The sequence below is a fragment of the Agelaius phoeniceus genome, chromosome 1 (genome assembly GCF_051311805.1).
Source record: "Agelaius phoeniceus isolate bAgePho1 chromosome 1, bAgePho1.hap1, whole genome shotgun sequence".
In the NCBI taxonomy this organism is placed as follows: domain Eukaryota; kingdom Metazoa; phylum Chordata; class Aves; order Passeriformes; family Icteridae; genus Agelaius; species Agelaius phoeniceus.
Genome location: NC_135265.1, coordinates 153,520,452 through 153,536,545, shown reverse-complemented (window position 1 = coordinate 153,536,545; position 16,094 = coordinate 153,520,452). Strand labels below are relative to the sequence as shown.

Sequence of the window (16,094 nt, the reverse complement as noted above, 5' to 3'; positions counted from 1 at the left end):
TTGAAGTGTTGGAGAAATCCTGGAAGCTGTAGATCCTGGGGATGAGGAGAGTGTGACATAAAAATCCTAAATCCGGGTTGGAAAAGATCTTAAAGATCACTCAGTTCCAGCCTCCTGCCATGGACAGGGACACCTCCCACTATCCCAGGTTGCTCCAAGCCCCATCCAACCTGGCCTTGGACACTTCCAGGGATGGGGCAGCCACAGCTTCTCTGGGAAACCTGTGCCAGGGCCTCACCACCCTCACAGGGAAGAATTCCTTCCCAATATCCGACCAAAATCTACTTCCTCAGCCTGTATAAAACAGGGGTTTTGTAAATGTGTCTGAATTATGTTTTCTCAAGTTACCACAAAGCTGAAACTTCCCAGTTTTTTTTAGTATTTGGTTTGTCCCAGCAGCCTGTTCCAGAGGAAGATATGAGACCACAAAAACTGCTCGGAAGTCAGTTCCTGCTAGAATACCTGGCAGTGACAAATAAAACTGAGCCATGGGAAAGAAAAGGGAAGCAGGGGTTTGCAGGCATGGGTTTGCTTCCCAAGCAGAGTGCTCTGAATGCCTCCGACAAGACAGGAGCCGGAATTTCTCCTGACAGATGCATTCGCCAAGAAATGCTGACTCTGCAGAATTAAACCCATCTGTGGCACAGAGTTTGTCAAGCCTGCTTGTTTCCTGCTGGCTCACCAGCCTTATCCTCCATTGCCAAGCTTTCCTGACAGCCAGTTTCACGGGGGCCCTCCCCCGCTGCCCCTCCTGCAGCTCATTTCCTAGAGGATTTAGTTATTTCCATGGGACCTACTGAATTTGGGACACTCCAACATCAGGGGACTTATTTACAGTCTGAAGACTCATCCTGCCAAGCAGCCCAGGCTGTCCCATGCCACCCCAGCTGCTGGGCTCTTCAAGCTTCCCAATCCTGTATGTCTAATCCAATTTAGGCTCTGGTCAACAGATGGGGGAGTTGGTTCTTTATGTGCTTGGATCGTGAGCGGGGGCTGTTCGTGCAGAGGGGTCAGACCTGCAGAGGGGGTGTTGAATGCAGGGACAGGTTCTGTATCTGGGGGAGTCTTGCCTGCAGGAGATCCATGCAGGGAGCCCTGGATACAGGGAATGTGTGAGTACAGGGTGGTTTGGAATGTGTGGAGGACGATGTGTGTGTGTGTGCTGCTCAGGGGATCTGTGAGAGGAGATGCACGGAGGAGGGAAGGGAGGCAGGAAATCAGCAGGTCCTGTGGGTAGAGGGAGTCAAGAGAATCACGGAATCCCAGAATAAGCTGACTTGGAAGGATTTGACTTGGATGAGTGGGGTTTAGCACAGAGGCAGCCCCCTACTCCCGTCTCCTCCTTCAGGGAAACAGAGGGGACCCGAAAGAGCGCTGGAAAAAGCCTCTTGGGGCACGGCTAGGGGAAAGCTGGCTCTGTTCCCCCTCGGCCAGCCGCTACCACGCCGACACGCACTTCCCAGCGCCCCTTTCCCGGCCCCGGTTCTCCCTAGCGGGGAAACGAAACAAGGCGTGGCCGGGGAGGCGGAGGGGGGAGGCGGCGCGGGGGCCGGGCCCGGCCCGCGGGGCGGAGCCGCCGCCCTTTCCCCACCCCCGGCGCCCGGCCCTGCCGCCAGCCCTGCGCTCCTCCAGCCGCCCTGCGCATCTCCCCGGCCACATCGTCCGCACCATGAAGGCGCTCCTGCTCGCTGTGCTGGCCGCGGTGCTGTGCGTGGAGAGAGGTAAGGAAAGGAGATGTCCCCACCACCATCGCCTGCCCCGCAGGTCGCCCGGTCCCTCGCCAGCCCTGCGTTAGAGAGCAAATTGGGGGTTGGGGGAGCGATGCTTGTGGCAGGGTAGGCTGTGGAAGTTGGAGGTTTTTGGGGGATATAAGGGTTGAAAAGGGGTCGGGGGCGCAGCGCTGAGCCGCGTTATGGTTCGGAGCGGGATGCGGGGGTGTCTTCCCAAGACGTGCCTCGCAGCAATGTCCCTCCTGAAGCAGGAACTTCAGGTCTGCCCCGCCTGTATGAATAGGTGACCATCTCCGGCTGTGCGGGTGGATATGCTGGAGCTTTTCCCAGTTGCAGCTCGAACAAAGAGCAGGGCCGGCTCCGCTCCCCCTTTTCGGCGCAGCCGGCCGGGATAACGGCGCTGGGATGGGCTGAGATGCAGCCGAGGGGGAAGGGGGGTGGAGGGGAGAGGCAGCCCAGCCCCGGCAATGGCTGATGGAGCGAAGTCAGGGCAGAGCCACTCGTGATTCTGGCTCCTGCTGCCCCCTCGGAGCATCCTTGGGGGAGCAATGACCCCTAAGGGGACAATGCCCTGTGAGGGGCTGCTGCCGAGCCTGGGGGGAACGCCGTTCCTGTTGCTGTGTGTTTAGCTGCCAAGTTGCCCAAGTCGCAGGGCCTGCCATCCCCTCCTTCCCCACGGACTCCATTCCTTACTATTCCAAACTCCTTGGGGCCGTGCGAAACCACGTATCGTCCCCATACGAGAGAAACCTAACAAAGAGCCAAACGGGAGAGTTCTGAGCTCTCCCAGCCCCTGCTCAGCAAACAGGGTCCGTTCTTGTTTTTTTTTTGAGGGCACCGCTGAGATGAAATCGGCTGTTTGCGTCCCTTTCCAATTCCTCCCTGCCAGTGCGATCCGGGAAGCAACTGGAGATTAAAGCATTGGGTCTCCGACAGAGCCCAGCTGGCTTGGGCTCAGTTCCAGCGGTCAAGGCCAAGGCAGTAAAGGGTTTCATCCCACCCCCCCCAAAAAAAAAAAAAAGCACAACCCCTTCAGCTTTAAAAGTTAAGTTTTTATCCAGGCAAAAGGGTTTGCTGCAGGTGGTTTTATCCCCAAACACTTCCAGCGTGTCCTGGGGGGATTTCACAGAAAAGCTTTACCTCCTGCTCAAAGATCTTGCCTGTGGATCTTGATAAGGGTTTTTCCCAAGAGAATGGAAAAGCGACATCGGGGCTGAATGGGAAAACTGCCGATGCAACAGCATTTTCCTGGTGCTAGTGAGCTCCAAAGTGGGCTTTTAACGGCCTTTTTCCCCCGTGTCTTTGCAAGAATGATTCAACCCCTTATCTCTAGGAATTCCCCCAAATGCCCTGCTCTGTTTTGGTAGCTCTTTGTTCCTCCCAGAAGCTAAGCAGCGATCAAATAAACACATGAATTCTTCCACTGATGAAAACAAGGCTTCGCTTTTGCATTGTTCTGTCTTGTGATTTTTTTCCCCCTTTTATTTCTTTTCTTGCAACCTTGAGCTCCAACTCTTTGCTCCGTCTACAGCTGCATGAAATTATTTCTGCCACCCCTCTTGTGCCTTTTGTCTAAACCACTCAGCCTATTTGTGCTCTCATAACTCTGCAGTGGGTGTTTTCTTGGGGCAGAAAGTGCCTGAATATTTCCTTTCTTAAACTCTGCCTCTCCTGGAAGGATTTTTTTTTTTCTTCTGCTCAGACAAGGGGTAATGGGTAGGTGTGACAATGAAAAACACGGGGACAGGTAGGACATGCAGTGGCAGGAGCGGAGATTAGGTCACGTGGCAGAGAATTTCATGCCCAACAGCACTTTTATGTCATGTCCAAAGATTTCTGGTGTGTTTGCTTCTGGAACCTTAAACGAACGGCATTGCACCACTCAGCGCCTTCAGTGCAGTGACCAAACACACATGGGGACATCTGTCCTGCCAGAATACCTGCAGGAAGCCTGCAATCCACTTCATTCCTGATTGCTGAAGATTCCTGGGATGAGTCAATTCACCTCCTCGGGGTGGTTGTTGTGAGGTAAAGAGTTTGGGACAGGTCACCTGAGACTTGGCAGCAGAGCTGGGCTTCACTCCGAGGTCCCACCTGGAGTTGTGGCCACTGAGCCCAGCGAGGGGCAGTGACTCAGTGGCTGGTCCCATCCTCCTCCTCCCCGTCTCCTAAACAAAGGAATCTCTCCTGGAGGTTTTGACTCAGCTGGTGGCCCTGTAATCCCGGTGCTGTGGGTTGTGGTGGCTGCCTTGGTGTGCCCAGGTAACCCGGGTTTGTTGTGGGGGTTGTTTCCAGAGTGAGGATCCTCGGAGGGCGCGTGAGCCAGTCCAGGAAATTCCTGCTTGGGGGGTTTGTGGTCTTGGCTTTCATTCCAAAGCAGAGACTTGGCTGCTCTGCTGTGACATTCAGGATCTCCCACTAACCCACTTTAATCTGTTTCTTTGAGATTATATTTTGTTTTCTTTCCCCTCCTCGGCTGTGGCTGCTCAAAAGTCATTCCTACGAGAGCAATTGTTTTTTTTTTTTCTCATTTTTCTTGTAGAAGCCTTTTATTTTCCAGAGAGAAACAGGAATGAGAAGAACAGTCCTGTGGCAGAGTGGGACAGATGCTGAGCAATATTTGTCAAAATAATAATTCTTCAAAATATCCCTGTCAGTAACTGCTGTGCCTCAGAGAGCTCTCCCAGGGCTTCCCCTGCTTCAATTCCTTAGGAAAATATTCCAAGGGGGTCTATAAGAAAGCTGGAGCGGGATAGGACAAGCAGGAATGGGTCCAAACTGAAAGAGAGAGTAGGTTTAGGTTGGATATTGGGAAGAAATTTTTCCCTGTGAGGGTAGTGAGGCCCTGGCACAGGTTTCCCATAGAAGCCCTGGCTGCCCCATCCCTGGAAGTGCCCAAGGCCAGGCTGGATGGGGCTTGGAGCAACCTGGGATAGTGGGAGGTGTCCCTGCCCATGGCAGAGGGTTGGAACTGAATGATCCTGAAGCTGCCTTCCAACCCAAACCATTCTGTGATTTTTGATAATCCATGGGGCTGGCTCACACTTCCCACCCTCAATCTGCCCCCACTCTGTTTTGCATCCCATAAATATGGAAAGGGAAAAGGCAGTGCCTCGTGGAAGGGCTGCCTGGGAGCTCCAAAATCCCGAGCCCATGGAAGATTGGGAACAGACCTGATCTGTCTGCATATGTAGGTCAACAGTTGCAGCGTGAATGTGATGCTCTTGTGTGTAAAATACAGAGATCAAAGTGCCCGTGGCCTTGCTGAGTCTCTGGTCCAGGCTGTCTCCACAACCATTTCCCACCCCAAATGCTGTTTTCCAGTCATTCCTCTTTGTGAAGGATGAGGGATGGGGGCCAGCTAATCCATCCTGCTGCTGTAGGATAAGCCTTAAATGGCCTCAAGTTGCTCCAGGGGAGGTTTAGTTTGGAAATGAGGAAAAAAATTTCTTCGCTGGTCAAATTTTGGAACAGTGGTTGAATCACCATCTCTGGAAGCGTTGAAAAAATTGTGCAGCTGTGTTGCCTAAAGACTTGGTTTAGTGCTGGAATTTGGCAATGCTGGGTTAATGGCTGGATTCAAAGATCTTAGAGGTCTTTTCCTGAAATGATTCCACAATTCTGTAGTTTTAGGGCACCTGCTGGTCTTGCAGGTCTTGAGCTTTCTGCAGCTGAAAAATCATTTCTACCTCATGCTGCAGCTCAAGCATGGCCTGATCTTGGTGCCCAAAGCTGGGTCATGGAAAGTTTGAACCTATGGTCACACCTGGAGCATTTCCCATCAGTGTCACAGAATCTTAAAATCAGAATGGTTTTGCTTGGAAGGGACTTCAGATCATTCAGTTCCATTCCCCTTGCACCCATATCCATGGTGGCTGAGCTGAACGAGCCCAAACCTCAAAAATTTCTCCTCTGGAGTTTGGGTTAAAGTTGGCAGCTGTACCTCGGGCACATTCTTGGTGCAAACAGGGTGGTGACAGAAAGTACCAGGCTGTGGTTGTATCAGCTTTAGCTGATAAGAGCTTGAAATGCCTCCCCAAGGCTTGAACCCTTTGCTTGGCCAATTTTTTTGGGAAAAAACATCCCCTGTTGCAGGTTGATAAAAGTGAAACAAAAAAATGTGGCTGTGGGCAGATGCGAGACATCCCGTGGGACAGAGGTGGGGACATCCAAGTGAGGACATCTTCCCACCAGCTCCTAAATGAGGTTTGCCTTTCTCTTGCAGCCCACACGCTCGTCTGCTTTTCCTGCTCGGATGCCTCCTCCAACTGGGCCTGCCTGACGCCTGTCCAGTGCGGGGAGAATGAAAACCACTGCGTGACGACGTACGTCGGCGTGGGACTCGGTGAGTGGCGACAGCACCTCCTCCTGCCCCTCCTGGCTTCTCCTCTCCTGGGTCACCTGCTGAGCTGCAGCGAGGCTTTGCCTTCTTCTGGCTGGGTTGGGGAAAAAAAAAAAAAAGAAAAAGAAAAAAAAAGGGAAAGTTCTGCTTAGCAACTGAGTGTCGGACCATCCCACGGGGATTGTGAGGAGGGACGCGCTGCCAGGAGGAGTCACGTTAAAGCCCACGTGCCTGCACCGATGCCCGCCAGTCCGGGGGGAATTTCAGGCTGGGGGCGGGGAGTTTGCTGATGAATAAGTGAAAGCGTGGAGGATGCTGCAGGCTCCCTGTGTGGGAAGCTCCAGGGTTGCTATTCCTGCTGATTTTTTGCCTCCTGTTTGGGTTGCTTGTCCCCCAGTCCCACCTTTGCTTCACTTTCTGTGGACGAGGTGGGAAGGGAGGGTTGTGGGTTTCCTTCCTGAGAGCCTGGAGAGATTTGGGGGGGGGGTTCTGTTCTTCCCAGCTGCTGTGCTGGGAGGGAGGCAGGATGCTCTGGCAGATCTCCTGGAACCTTTGCAGGAATCAGAGCACATCCTGGCTCTCCCTGGCAGGAGAGGGGGAATTTCGTGCCCAAGTCTGCAGCGTGGGTGGGTCAGATGTGCGCAAACAGAGACTGGGAGCTTTTATAAACTTCCTTTTGTAGCCCACTGCTAATGGTTTCCTCTTTCCTCTTAACATGGGCTGTGCCTCTCTGTAAAATGCAGACTTGGCACCCAAGTGTCTCCCCAGTGCTCCCTGTCTCCCTTGAGGAGCCCCAGAGTGAAGCTCAGGGGGAATTTTTGGGATTCCTCACGGGAGCTGTTGCGGCTGAGCATTGACCAATCCAAAGGGGTGTCCCTGGGGTGCTGTGTGGTCTCTGGGGTGTTTGTGTGAGCTTATCACGAGTGATCCTTGATAAGATGGGCTGGCTGGGATTCCTGTCTCCGAGAACCACTTCATCCTCTCCGGAGCACTTCATGCACTCTGTGCCACCTGCTGCACCACCCCGGCTCTTCCAGCGCTGAAATTCCTTTGCAGAGCAGGCGATCAGAAAAAAACCCACATTCTAAACCTGCCTTTTTTTCCCTTCCTCTCCACCCCACCCGAAATCCAGGCGGCAAATCCGGCCAGTCCATCTCCAAGGGATGCTCTCCCATCTGCCCCAGCGCCGGGATCAACCTGGGAATAGCGGCCGCCTCCGTTTACTGCTGCGACTCCTTCCTCTGCAACATCAGCGGTTCCAGCAGCGTCCGAGCCAGCTACACCATCCTGGCCTTGGGAATTCTCTTCAGCTTCATCTACGTCCTCCAGGCTCGCCAGTGATGGGGCTGCCTGAGGAAGGGCCGCCCTCCCACGGGTCTCGTTAGCCAATATCTTCTCTGTTGCTGTCTGCAAGGAGATCCTCTTACTTCTCAGCAGGCTTCCAAGGTGATTGTTTCCCAGACTTTTTTTGCCTCTTCCAAGCGAGTTGGAGGACCTGGGTGGTTTGGCTGAGCTGTTCTCCTCCTCCTGTGGACGTCTCCCGCTGCACTCTCGCTCCTCCTTCGCCAAGGTGGATGATTTTGGAAGGGTTTCTGCTTTTTCTACCTATTAATAATCCCCCTCCCACCCCCACCCCTTAATTTCTAAAGTTGGTTAAACCAGGCTGGGACTCGCTGAGAACAGATTCACCCCAAGCACCACCAGGTCTGCTCCAGCACATGGGTGGCACAGGCAGAGGGAATGCACGGTCCAAAGGGAGACACATTCCTGGCCCCTCGCAGCTGCAGTCTCTTTTTATAAAATTGTCTCGTTTCTTCTGATCCTGGGCTGACTTTTCTGGAAAACCAATGCCGTGTACCTTGTCCTTCCAAGTTCTGTAAGTGCCAGACCTGAATAAACTTGCTCCTGTTGTTACCTGAGGTGGGACGTGTGTGTGTTTCCTTGCTCCAGGGATTAGGAACTCTTTCACGGAAAATCCCAATGTTGGTACCATCACGAGGGTCCCTCACCTTCTCAAGCAGCTTTTGGGTGCTTCATCTCCACTTCCTTTCCAGTGGTGAGCAGCAAATCCATCTCCTCTCTGTTGCTGTCTGATAAAAACCTCTGGGCCAGCTTGTTCCACCTCCCTTGGGAATGACTTTTTCCAGGTGCATTTTACTGATAAATGCCCGTTTTGTTTGGGGCCTGAGTCAACTCTAACGGAGCAATTACCCTGGCAGGAGGACTCTGAAGTGAATCTGCATTTTACAAAGACTTGGTGCCTCAGTTTCCCCACTTTGGACTTGTCATGGTGACCACCACAATAGCGATACCTGAATGGGCAGCAGGTCTGAAAAATGTGGTGGAGTCAGAGGAGAATATGTCAATATCCAGATCTTAAGGTCCAACCTTCAATGCCTGATGGTGCCCATGGACTGCTGGAGGTGACTTCACCACCCAACCTTCCACATCTGCTGTCTCTCAGCTCCCAGGATCTTCCCAGGTGTTTTGCCAAGGTTTTTCCTAGAAGTTCTCAGCTGTCCCATGGGAGATGTGTCCTCCTGCCCCTCTCTGTGTCTTCTGTCCTGCCTACTCTGCTTGCCTGTGGACCTGCTCGCCACAAACCAAGCCAGAATTCAGCCTTAAACTGTCAGGTTCAAGCTCTTTGTCACTTCCACTGATTGATCAGAGGTGCACTGGGCTTTTTTTTTCCTTCTCTTTCTAGCAGCAGAACCCGGGTGTTGGCACATTTTAGCCATGCTTTGTACCTGCTTCTCCTGTTCTGTGTCAAAACCCAAACAAAAGCTCCACAAACTTTCAGTTCCACCTCTGTCCCCTCTTCAGGTAGTGATAAATGAAAGGTGTTTGCAGTTGTACAGAAATGTTGGTAACAAAAGTGGTTTTATGGTTCTCCCCCCCCCCTTCTCCCCCTCTTTTAATTAAAGGGACAGAGATGTTAATGACAGCTTTTCCAACAGGAGGGATGGGTCACTGGGATGCGATCTGCAATTTAGGGGTTAATTTGGGAAGAATGCATCACTTGTGCTGGTCCTTGGATGTGCCTTCCTTTGGACAAAGCATCCTCCTGGGACCTTGGGGCCTGAGGTGCCCCACAAACCTCTGCTATGCACGTGGGGCACAGGGAAAATTGGGGAAAAACTTCCTAAACTGAGATGAATATTCCCCAGCTTCCCTGTGCCTCAGCCTTCCTCCCAAAAGGGTTCAAAACCTCACTTTTTGGGTTTGTTTGTCCCTCAGCACTCGCTGTGACAGCGAGGTGGCACCCAGAGCACTCTACATTGGATTTAGGGAGGCTCTGCCTTTTCTGGCCATCTGGAAAAAGGTTTTGGGGTTGGTTTGGGACTCGATTGCCTTTAGCAAAGAGCTGAACTTCAAAGCCATCAGCTGTGTCCTGATGTCCATCCATGCTTTTATGAGGATCCTGGCAATGTCACACTGGACACCCCCATGGGCTGAAGGCCTGGTTGTCTCCTCCAAGGGCCATCTCCTTCCTTTCTTGGGGTTCCTTGGCCACTGCCAAGGATTTGGTTGTGCCAGGAGGCAAAGGCTGGTGGGAGGAGCATCCAGTGGCTGCTTATCCCAATAAATAGCAAATTAACATTTATGGAATTGCCAGGGGAGTGAGCTGAGGGTTGGTTGGATAAATTTCACAAGGAGATTCGTTTTTCTCGCTCGCTCTCTTTTTGTTTCTTCCTTCCCATGTACTCTATGCGAGAATATGGAAAAAAGGGATATTTTCAGTATTTCCTTTCCTTTTTTTTCCTGGCTAAAAAGACATTTGGATAGATCCATGTGTGTTTGAGAGAGGGAGGGGGTTGACAGCTTGTCACAGTTGAATCCCAAGCACTTTCTCATCAGTCATGCCAACTCTCACTATTCCTGGTCCTACTCTAGGTTTATTTTTTGCCTCCAAATCCCCAGAATGACAAACCTGGTGAGAACCTCATCTGTTGTAAAACCTGGGCCTGAAAATGGGCAGGTGAAATAATTAAAATAATTAATAATAAGGCAATAAGTAGGAAAAACAATGGGATTTATGAAAAGTTCAGACTGGTGGGTGGGTTGTTGATCCAAATGCTGGATTTGGAATTTGAGGGCCGTGGTGGGGCAGCCCTGACGTGCTTTGGATGTGTTTCTGTGGACTGTGGAAATTAAGAGATCAAAATCTGAGCAGAAAACTCAGATATTCACCTGTTCTGACAAGACAAGAGGTTATGAAGGGAGGAGGTTTGGCTCCCTAGAAGCAAACAGTATCCAAGAAGAGTTTTTACTGAAATTTAAGAACTAAAGTGAAATACCTGCCCACTTTTGGAGCGTGTTCCTGAGAAAACGCTTTCAGTGCTTCCATTCTGGAAACGGCTGTAATTCACCAGCAGCTGCTGCCATCTCCCACCACCCCACCAAGGGCTCGAATTTTTGTGGATTGTCTAAAAATGCTCGAAATCCATTGTGGCATCAGCGCTTCCCACGCAGGATCCGGGGGTTTGCTGTTTGCCCAAGAAAAGGACTTCAAAACGAGCACAGTTCTTCCAGCTGGTTTTGAGAATTGTTTTTTTTTTTTTGTTTGTTTGTTTTTTTAAAGGGCAAAATTTCTTTTGGAAACCACAAACTCGACCTGACTTCCTTGCTGCAAGAGAACGAATGATCAGTTGCTTGATTATTGCCCCAAGGATCCGCTTTGGTGCTCCAAGGATGTCCTGGATTGGTGTTGGTTTGCTCAAGTTGGGGTTTTTTTTGAAGGGATTTGTCTCCCAGGGACTTTATTTGCTGTGAAAAAGGAGGCTGTGGTCCCGCCACCCCTGTGGGAAGCTCTCATCGGGGTGTCTGTGTGTCCATGGGATGAGTTACAGGATCTGCGCCCTCTGCAAAAAGCAGATGTGGCGCACATCTGGATGCCTGGAGGTTTAGGGCTCTTTCCCTTGCTCTGGTTGGTCTCAGCTGTTTGGGAGGAAGGGGGCTCTGGATCCTTGATCCTGAAGGAGTTGTTTCACCCCTCTCTGAGGCTGTTGAGCAGGAATGGAAACAGAAACGCTGGGTTTTGCATTTTGGGAATGCCCATGGTGCCCAGGGAAGCCAAGCCCTGGGTTGGTCCTGCCACCTACTGGCTTTTGCCAGACTCGGTGGAGGAACTTTGAAGTCCAAATCTCTGAAATCAAGGCAGATGAGCTGCCTTAAACCAAATAATTGCACCCAAAGCAGAGAGTCATCATCAGCAGAGACAGATTGAAGGTTTTAATTCGTCCAGCTTTGCTCTGATCGTGGAAATTGAGAAATAAAAGGCTTGTGAGGCTTCCCAAGTCAAACGTTTTCCATGGGAGCACTTTTTCCCAGCCCTAATCCTCCAGTTCCATCAAATGAAAATACGCGAAGCCAATGAAATGTTGCAGGAAAAAAAAAAAGTTGGCACGTTTTATTTCAGCTTTGTTGGATGATCTGAGGTGGTTTCCCTGAAATGCTGATTTTACTAATTCCTATCTGTGAGATTTGTAACTGTGTATTATCTTTATTGTAACAGGATAAATGGGATAAAGAAGCATCCATCCCTTTAAATATATTAACCTAAGTATAAGTGAAGTGTATGTTCCATCTTGTTTCTTATACTCTAATAAAAAATATATGGAATTAATAAAAAAATATATATATACACTTAGAAGGAGATTTTTGGGTGGTTCTGCAGATATTCCAGATATTAACTCTTGTTTTGTGTGGAAGGAAAATGCCTGGATTGTATTCCAAGCTCAGGGCTGTGGGCTGTGGGCTGGAAAATAAAAAGGACAGACCAAACTGAGGGACTAAAGGAGGGTTAAATTCCTTCATTTCATCTCAGGGCCATTGGAATCTCTTCCTGGGGATGGATAAAGAGCAGGGATTGTCTTTGCCTTCAATAGCTCATAAATATCCTTGACTTGCCCGTGACCCCGCTGGGAATGGAGATGGGATTTGGCCTTGGAGCCTGCGCTCTTCCTTGTGGGAGAGGGCTGCTATTTTGGGCACAAAAAGGGCCCTGTGTGGGTGTCCGTGGGCAGCTGCTCCTCTTCCTGCCCTCCCAGGGATCCAGCCCTGCTCCTGCCTCCGGACGCATGGACGGACGCACGGACAGACGGACACAGGGCTGGGCGCTCCGGGGATTTCCCCCCTGCTCTCCCCAGCGTCCAGCTCTGCCAAGTTACATCACTCTAATTTTTGTTTAAAGATTTTATGGGATCCCATGGGAGAAGGGGATTACATTCCCTGGGGAATATAAGAAAAATGAAGAATAACAGCGATGGGCTCGGGAGTTTCATTCCTTTCCTCAGGATAATTCCAATCTGGGCTTCCATTTCCACCGCAATTTGTATTTTGCAGCCTGATTTGCAAGTGGTTTTTGGGATGGGAGGGGCTCCAGTGGTGACAGGGAATATTTTGGGGACTGGGGGGACATTGCACGGAAGAAACCTGCCCATCCCTCCTGCCTGGCATTCCCATTTTTCCTCACATTGTCACCACGTCCCAGCTCCTGCTGTTCCCTAGGGATCTGCCTTTCTCTGCACAGGCCCGGGATGGGCTTTTCCATATTTCAGCTGTTTGGAAAGTCGAGGAAAATGGTGCTACATCTCCTCTTTGCTCTTCAGATGTTCCTCAATGGCATCCCAAGGTTGTCCTGATCATCCCAGGATGGGAGACTCCAATGGGGCTGAGGTGGGAGAATTCTGGCCTTCCCATCACAGGAGCCTGGAATGGTTTTTGTTGGAAGGGACCTTCAAGATCATCTCATTCCAACCTCCTGCCGTGGGCAGGGACGCCTCCCACTCTCCCAGGCTGATCCATGCTCCAGCCCACCTGGCCTTGGACACTGCCAGGGATCCAGGGGCAGCCACAGCTTCTCTGGGAATTCCATTCCAGGGCCTCCCCACCCTCACAGCCAAGAATTTCTTCCCAATATCCCATCCAGCCCTGCCCTCTGGCAGTGGGAAGCCATTCCCTGTGTCCTGTCTTTTCCCAAGTCCCTCTCCAGCTCTCCTGGAGCCCCTTCAGGCCCTGGAAGGGGCTCTGAGGTCTCCCTGGATCCTTCCCTTCTCCAGGCTGGACATTCCCAGCTCTCCCAGCCTGGCCCCAGAGCAGAGGGGCTCCATCCCTTGGAGCATCTCCATGGCCTCCTCTGGACCTGCTCCAGCAGATTCCTGCCATCCATGTGCTCATGACTCCAGACCTGGATGCAGTATTCCTGATGAGATCTCATGAGGGCAGAGCAGAGGGGTTATATCCCACCCTTTGCTGTCTCTCTGGACAGGGCTCCTCTCTATCCGTGGCAAATACTGGTTTGGAAGAGGAAAAAGCTCTGGAACTGAAGAGGAGTCTCTAAAAAGCTGATTCATTTGGGAGTTCTGACGTTTTGGAGGAATCAAGAAAGGCTTGTAGGAAGCGAGTTTGGAATTTAAAATTGGAGTGGTGCTAAAGGAAGACAAAATAAATAATAAAAAAAAGATTGAATCAAGAGCTCCAGCTTCCTGCCAGTGCTGACCCTCTCCATCCACCTCCTTTTCTCCCCGTTCCATGGATTTTGAAAGATTGTGGGGGCAAGGGGGGAATGGCACCCCAAGGAGGAGATGGAAAGGCGGGATGTGCTTTATGTGGCTGTGGGAGCATGTCCCAACCTTCCTGCTTATCCTCTCCCAAGAAAAAGAGATTTCAGGAGTTGCACAACGTGTCTGGGTCTCCGTGATGTGACTTTCCTGGGATACAGGGAGCAATCAGCCACCAGGGCTGACATTAATAACTTGTTAACAAAGCTGCACAGAAATGTGGCACAAACAGCACCAAACTCATGGGGACAGAGGTGTGAGCACCTCCCTGCTCTCTGCTCCGCTCCAATTAACACCATCAACTGGGTGGGTTGAATTTCACACGGATTCTTGTCACACTTTGTCACCCAGAGCTAAACCAGGTGCTTTCCACAGGTGCCCAAAGCGCTCCTGGCTCGGATTCCATCTCTCATTGTTCAGATTGTGGGGATTCACTCACCCATTGCTGCTCCAGAGGCTGAGATTTGCACCTGAGCTCAGACCAGTAAAACCTGCTGAGTTCCAGGAGCAGCAGCACCCATTTAGTACCAAACTATGAAAGATTAAAAAAAAAAAAAAAAAAAAAAAATTAAAAAAAAAAAAATTCAAGTTAATTCACTCCATAGATAAAGGATGGTGGCACCTTGTATGTGACCATTCAGCTCCTGGGTTGCTCAAGGCAATTTGGATAAAGTGAATTTTTCTCCTTATTTTCACCTGGAAGTTTTCTTGTCCTCGAGCTGGTTGGAACCAAGTGTCTAAAAATCACCAGTTTTGGGAACAGGGAAACTTTAAAAATACCGAAATTATCCTGGAAAGTCCTTCCTTCCTTGGGAAATGGGCTGGGAGGGGGGATTTGCATTTTCTTCTCTTGTCAGGAGGTGGCAGTAGCAGGTCCCAGTTCTCCCAGTGCCTTCCCTTGGGATGGACTGGGATGGGAGTGTTGCCATTCCAGGACCTTCTCCCAAGGGGAGTGATGGAGAAAGGACTTCATTTGGAACCTGTGGATGAGGAATAAATCCATCCCAGACCTCTCTCTGGCCCTTTTCCATGCCAGATGCTATGGAGCCCCCTGAGCCCTCCCTTCCCAGCCTGTTTTCCAGGCTGGAAAAAAATCCATCTGTCTCATAACTCCTCATGTTCCCTGGGGTTAAATCCGTGTTCCAAGCCACATGAAATGTTGGGATCACAGGGACAGGGTGGGATAGCTCAAAGAATTGAGTTCTGCCGTGGCTGGGCTCTGGTTGGGCAGGGAGAGGGGGTAGATCAGGACAGGCGGTGGTGATGTTGTGGGTGTCTGATAACAGCCTGATCAGCTGGGAGGAGATACGGCCTTTTCCAGACATCTGGAACAAGCCTCACATTCCCAACCGCCTTCTTGTATTGTGAAGCCATTCCCTCTTGTCCTGCCACTCCACGTCCTTGTCCCAAGTCCCTTTCCAGCTCTCCTGGAGTCCCTTTAGGCACTGGAAGGGGCTCTGAGGTCTCCTCAGAGCCTTCTCTTCTCCAGGCAGAAAAATCCCAATTCAGCCTTTCCTCACAGGAGAGGTGTTGGTTTCCTCACCTTTCCCAGGGAGAAATGCTCTGGGAGCCACACAAGTTTTGGGATCAGAACCATCTTCCTGAAATCTTCAAGCATCTGGAGGCCGTACCTGAGCTGTTTCCTGCTGCAGGACACACTGAGCCTCTCACCTGGGCAGTGGAATCTTCATTTAAGTTTTCTACTGGTTTGGGCAGCTCCCAGCAGCCAAAAACGTGGATATTTCCAGCTCCAGTGCCAAGCTTTGCAGGATTAGAGGGAGATGAAAAGGGCCTGGAGGCAAAGCTGGTACTTTTCAGTCGGGTTATTTAGTGTTTTACACGTGTTGTCCTTGTTCTTCCCTTCTGGGTCAGCGAGAAGTGACTCAGGTAGGAAAGTATCTCCTGTTCCTTGGATTAAGCCTGGGACAAAGGCAAGGGATAATTAAGGCAGGTAACAGCTACACTGAAGGAGTGATTTACATTCCTGCATCATTAACAATGCCTTGGAAAAGCTGGATGGAGCAAATCATCTCCAAATAAGTGATTGCTGCCTCAGTCAGAGTTGATGGGAAGGGAGAATTTTTCAGCTTTGAAGCAAAAAGGAACAAAAGGGAGTGGGAAAAGAATTGAGGGGGAAGGAATTAAAATTCCCACTAGTTATAAATATATGATCAATCCTTCCTAAGCACAACATAAACACACTTAAGGAATTATGAATCCTCTAAGATTTTAGGAATTATGAATCCTCCAAGATTCCCCCATGGGATCACTGTATCCATGTGCTGGCCACTGGTCGGGGAAGTGATGGACATGCAGGTCTCACCCTAAAAGAGTTAAGAGCTACACAGAGGTTAATCTAAATAATAACCTGGAGATAAGAGGTACCTGCATGGAATTCAGAGAGGGAGAAAAACAGGTTGTGAAAAAAAAAAAGGCAGGTGAATGATTACCTGGAAGGAA

The 16,094-nt window shown here is 50.6% G+C and overlaps 1 protein-coding gene across 1 annotated transcript; it reads left to right on the top strand.

Annotated features, from left to right (window-relative positions):
• The first annotated feature begins 1,561 nt into the window (after positions 1-1,561).
• On the top strand, positions 1,562-11,706 carry LOC129123856 (lymphocyte antigen 6E). The gene is made up of 3 exons (XM_054638479.2): positions 1,562-1,721; positions 5,956-6,075; positions 7,205-11,706. The coding sequence occupies exons 1-3, from the start codon at positions 1,670-1,672 to the stop codon at positions 7,411-7,413; spliced, it is 381 nt and encodes a 126-aa protein (XP_054494454.1). The 5' UTR covers positions 1,562-1,669; the 3' UTR covers positions 7,414-11,706.
• The last annotated feature ends 4,388 nt before the right edge of the window (positions 11,707-16,094 follow it).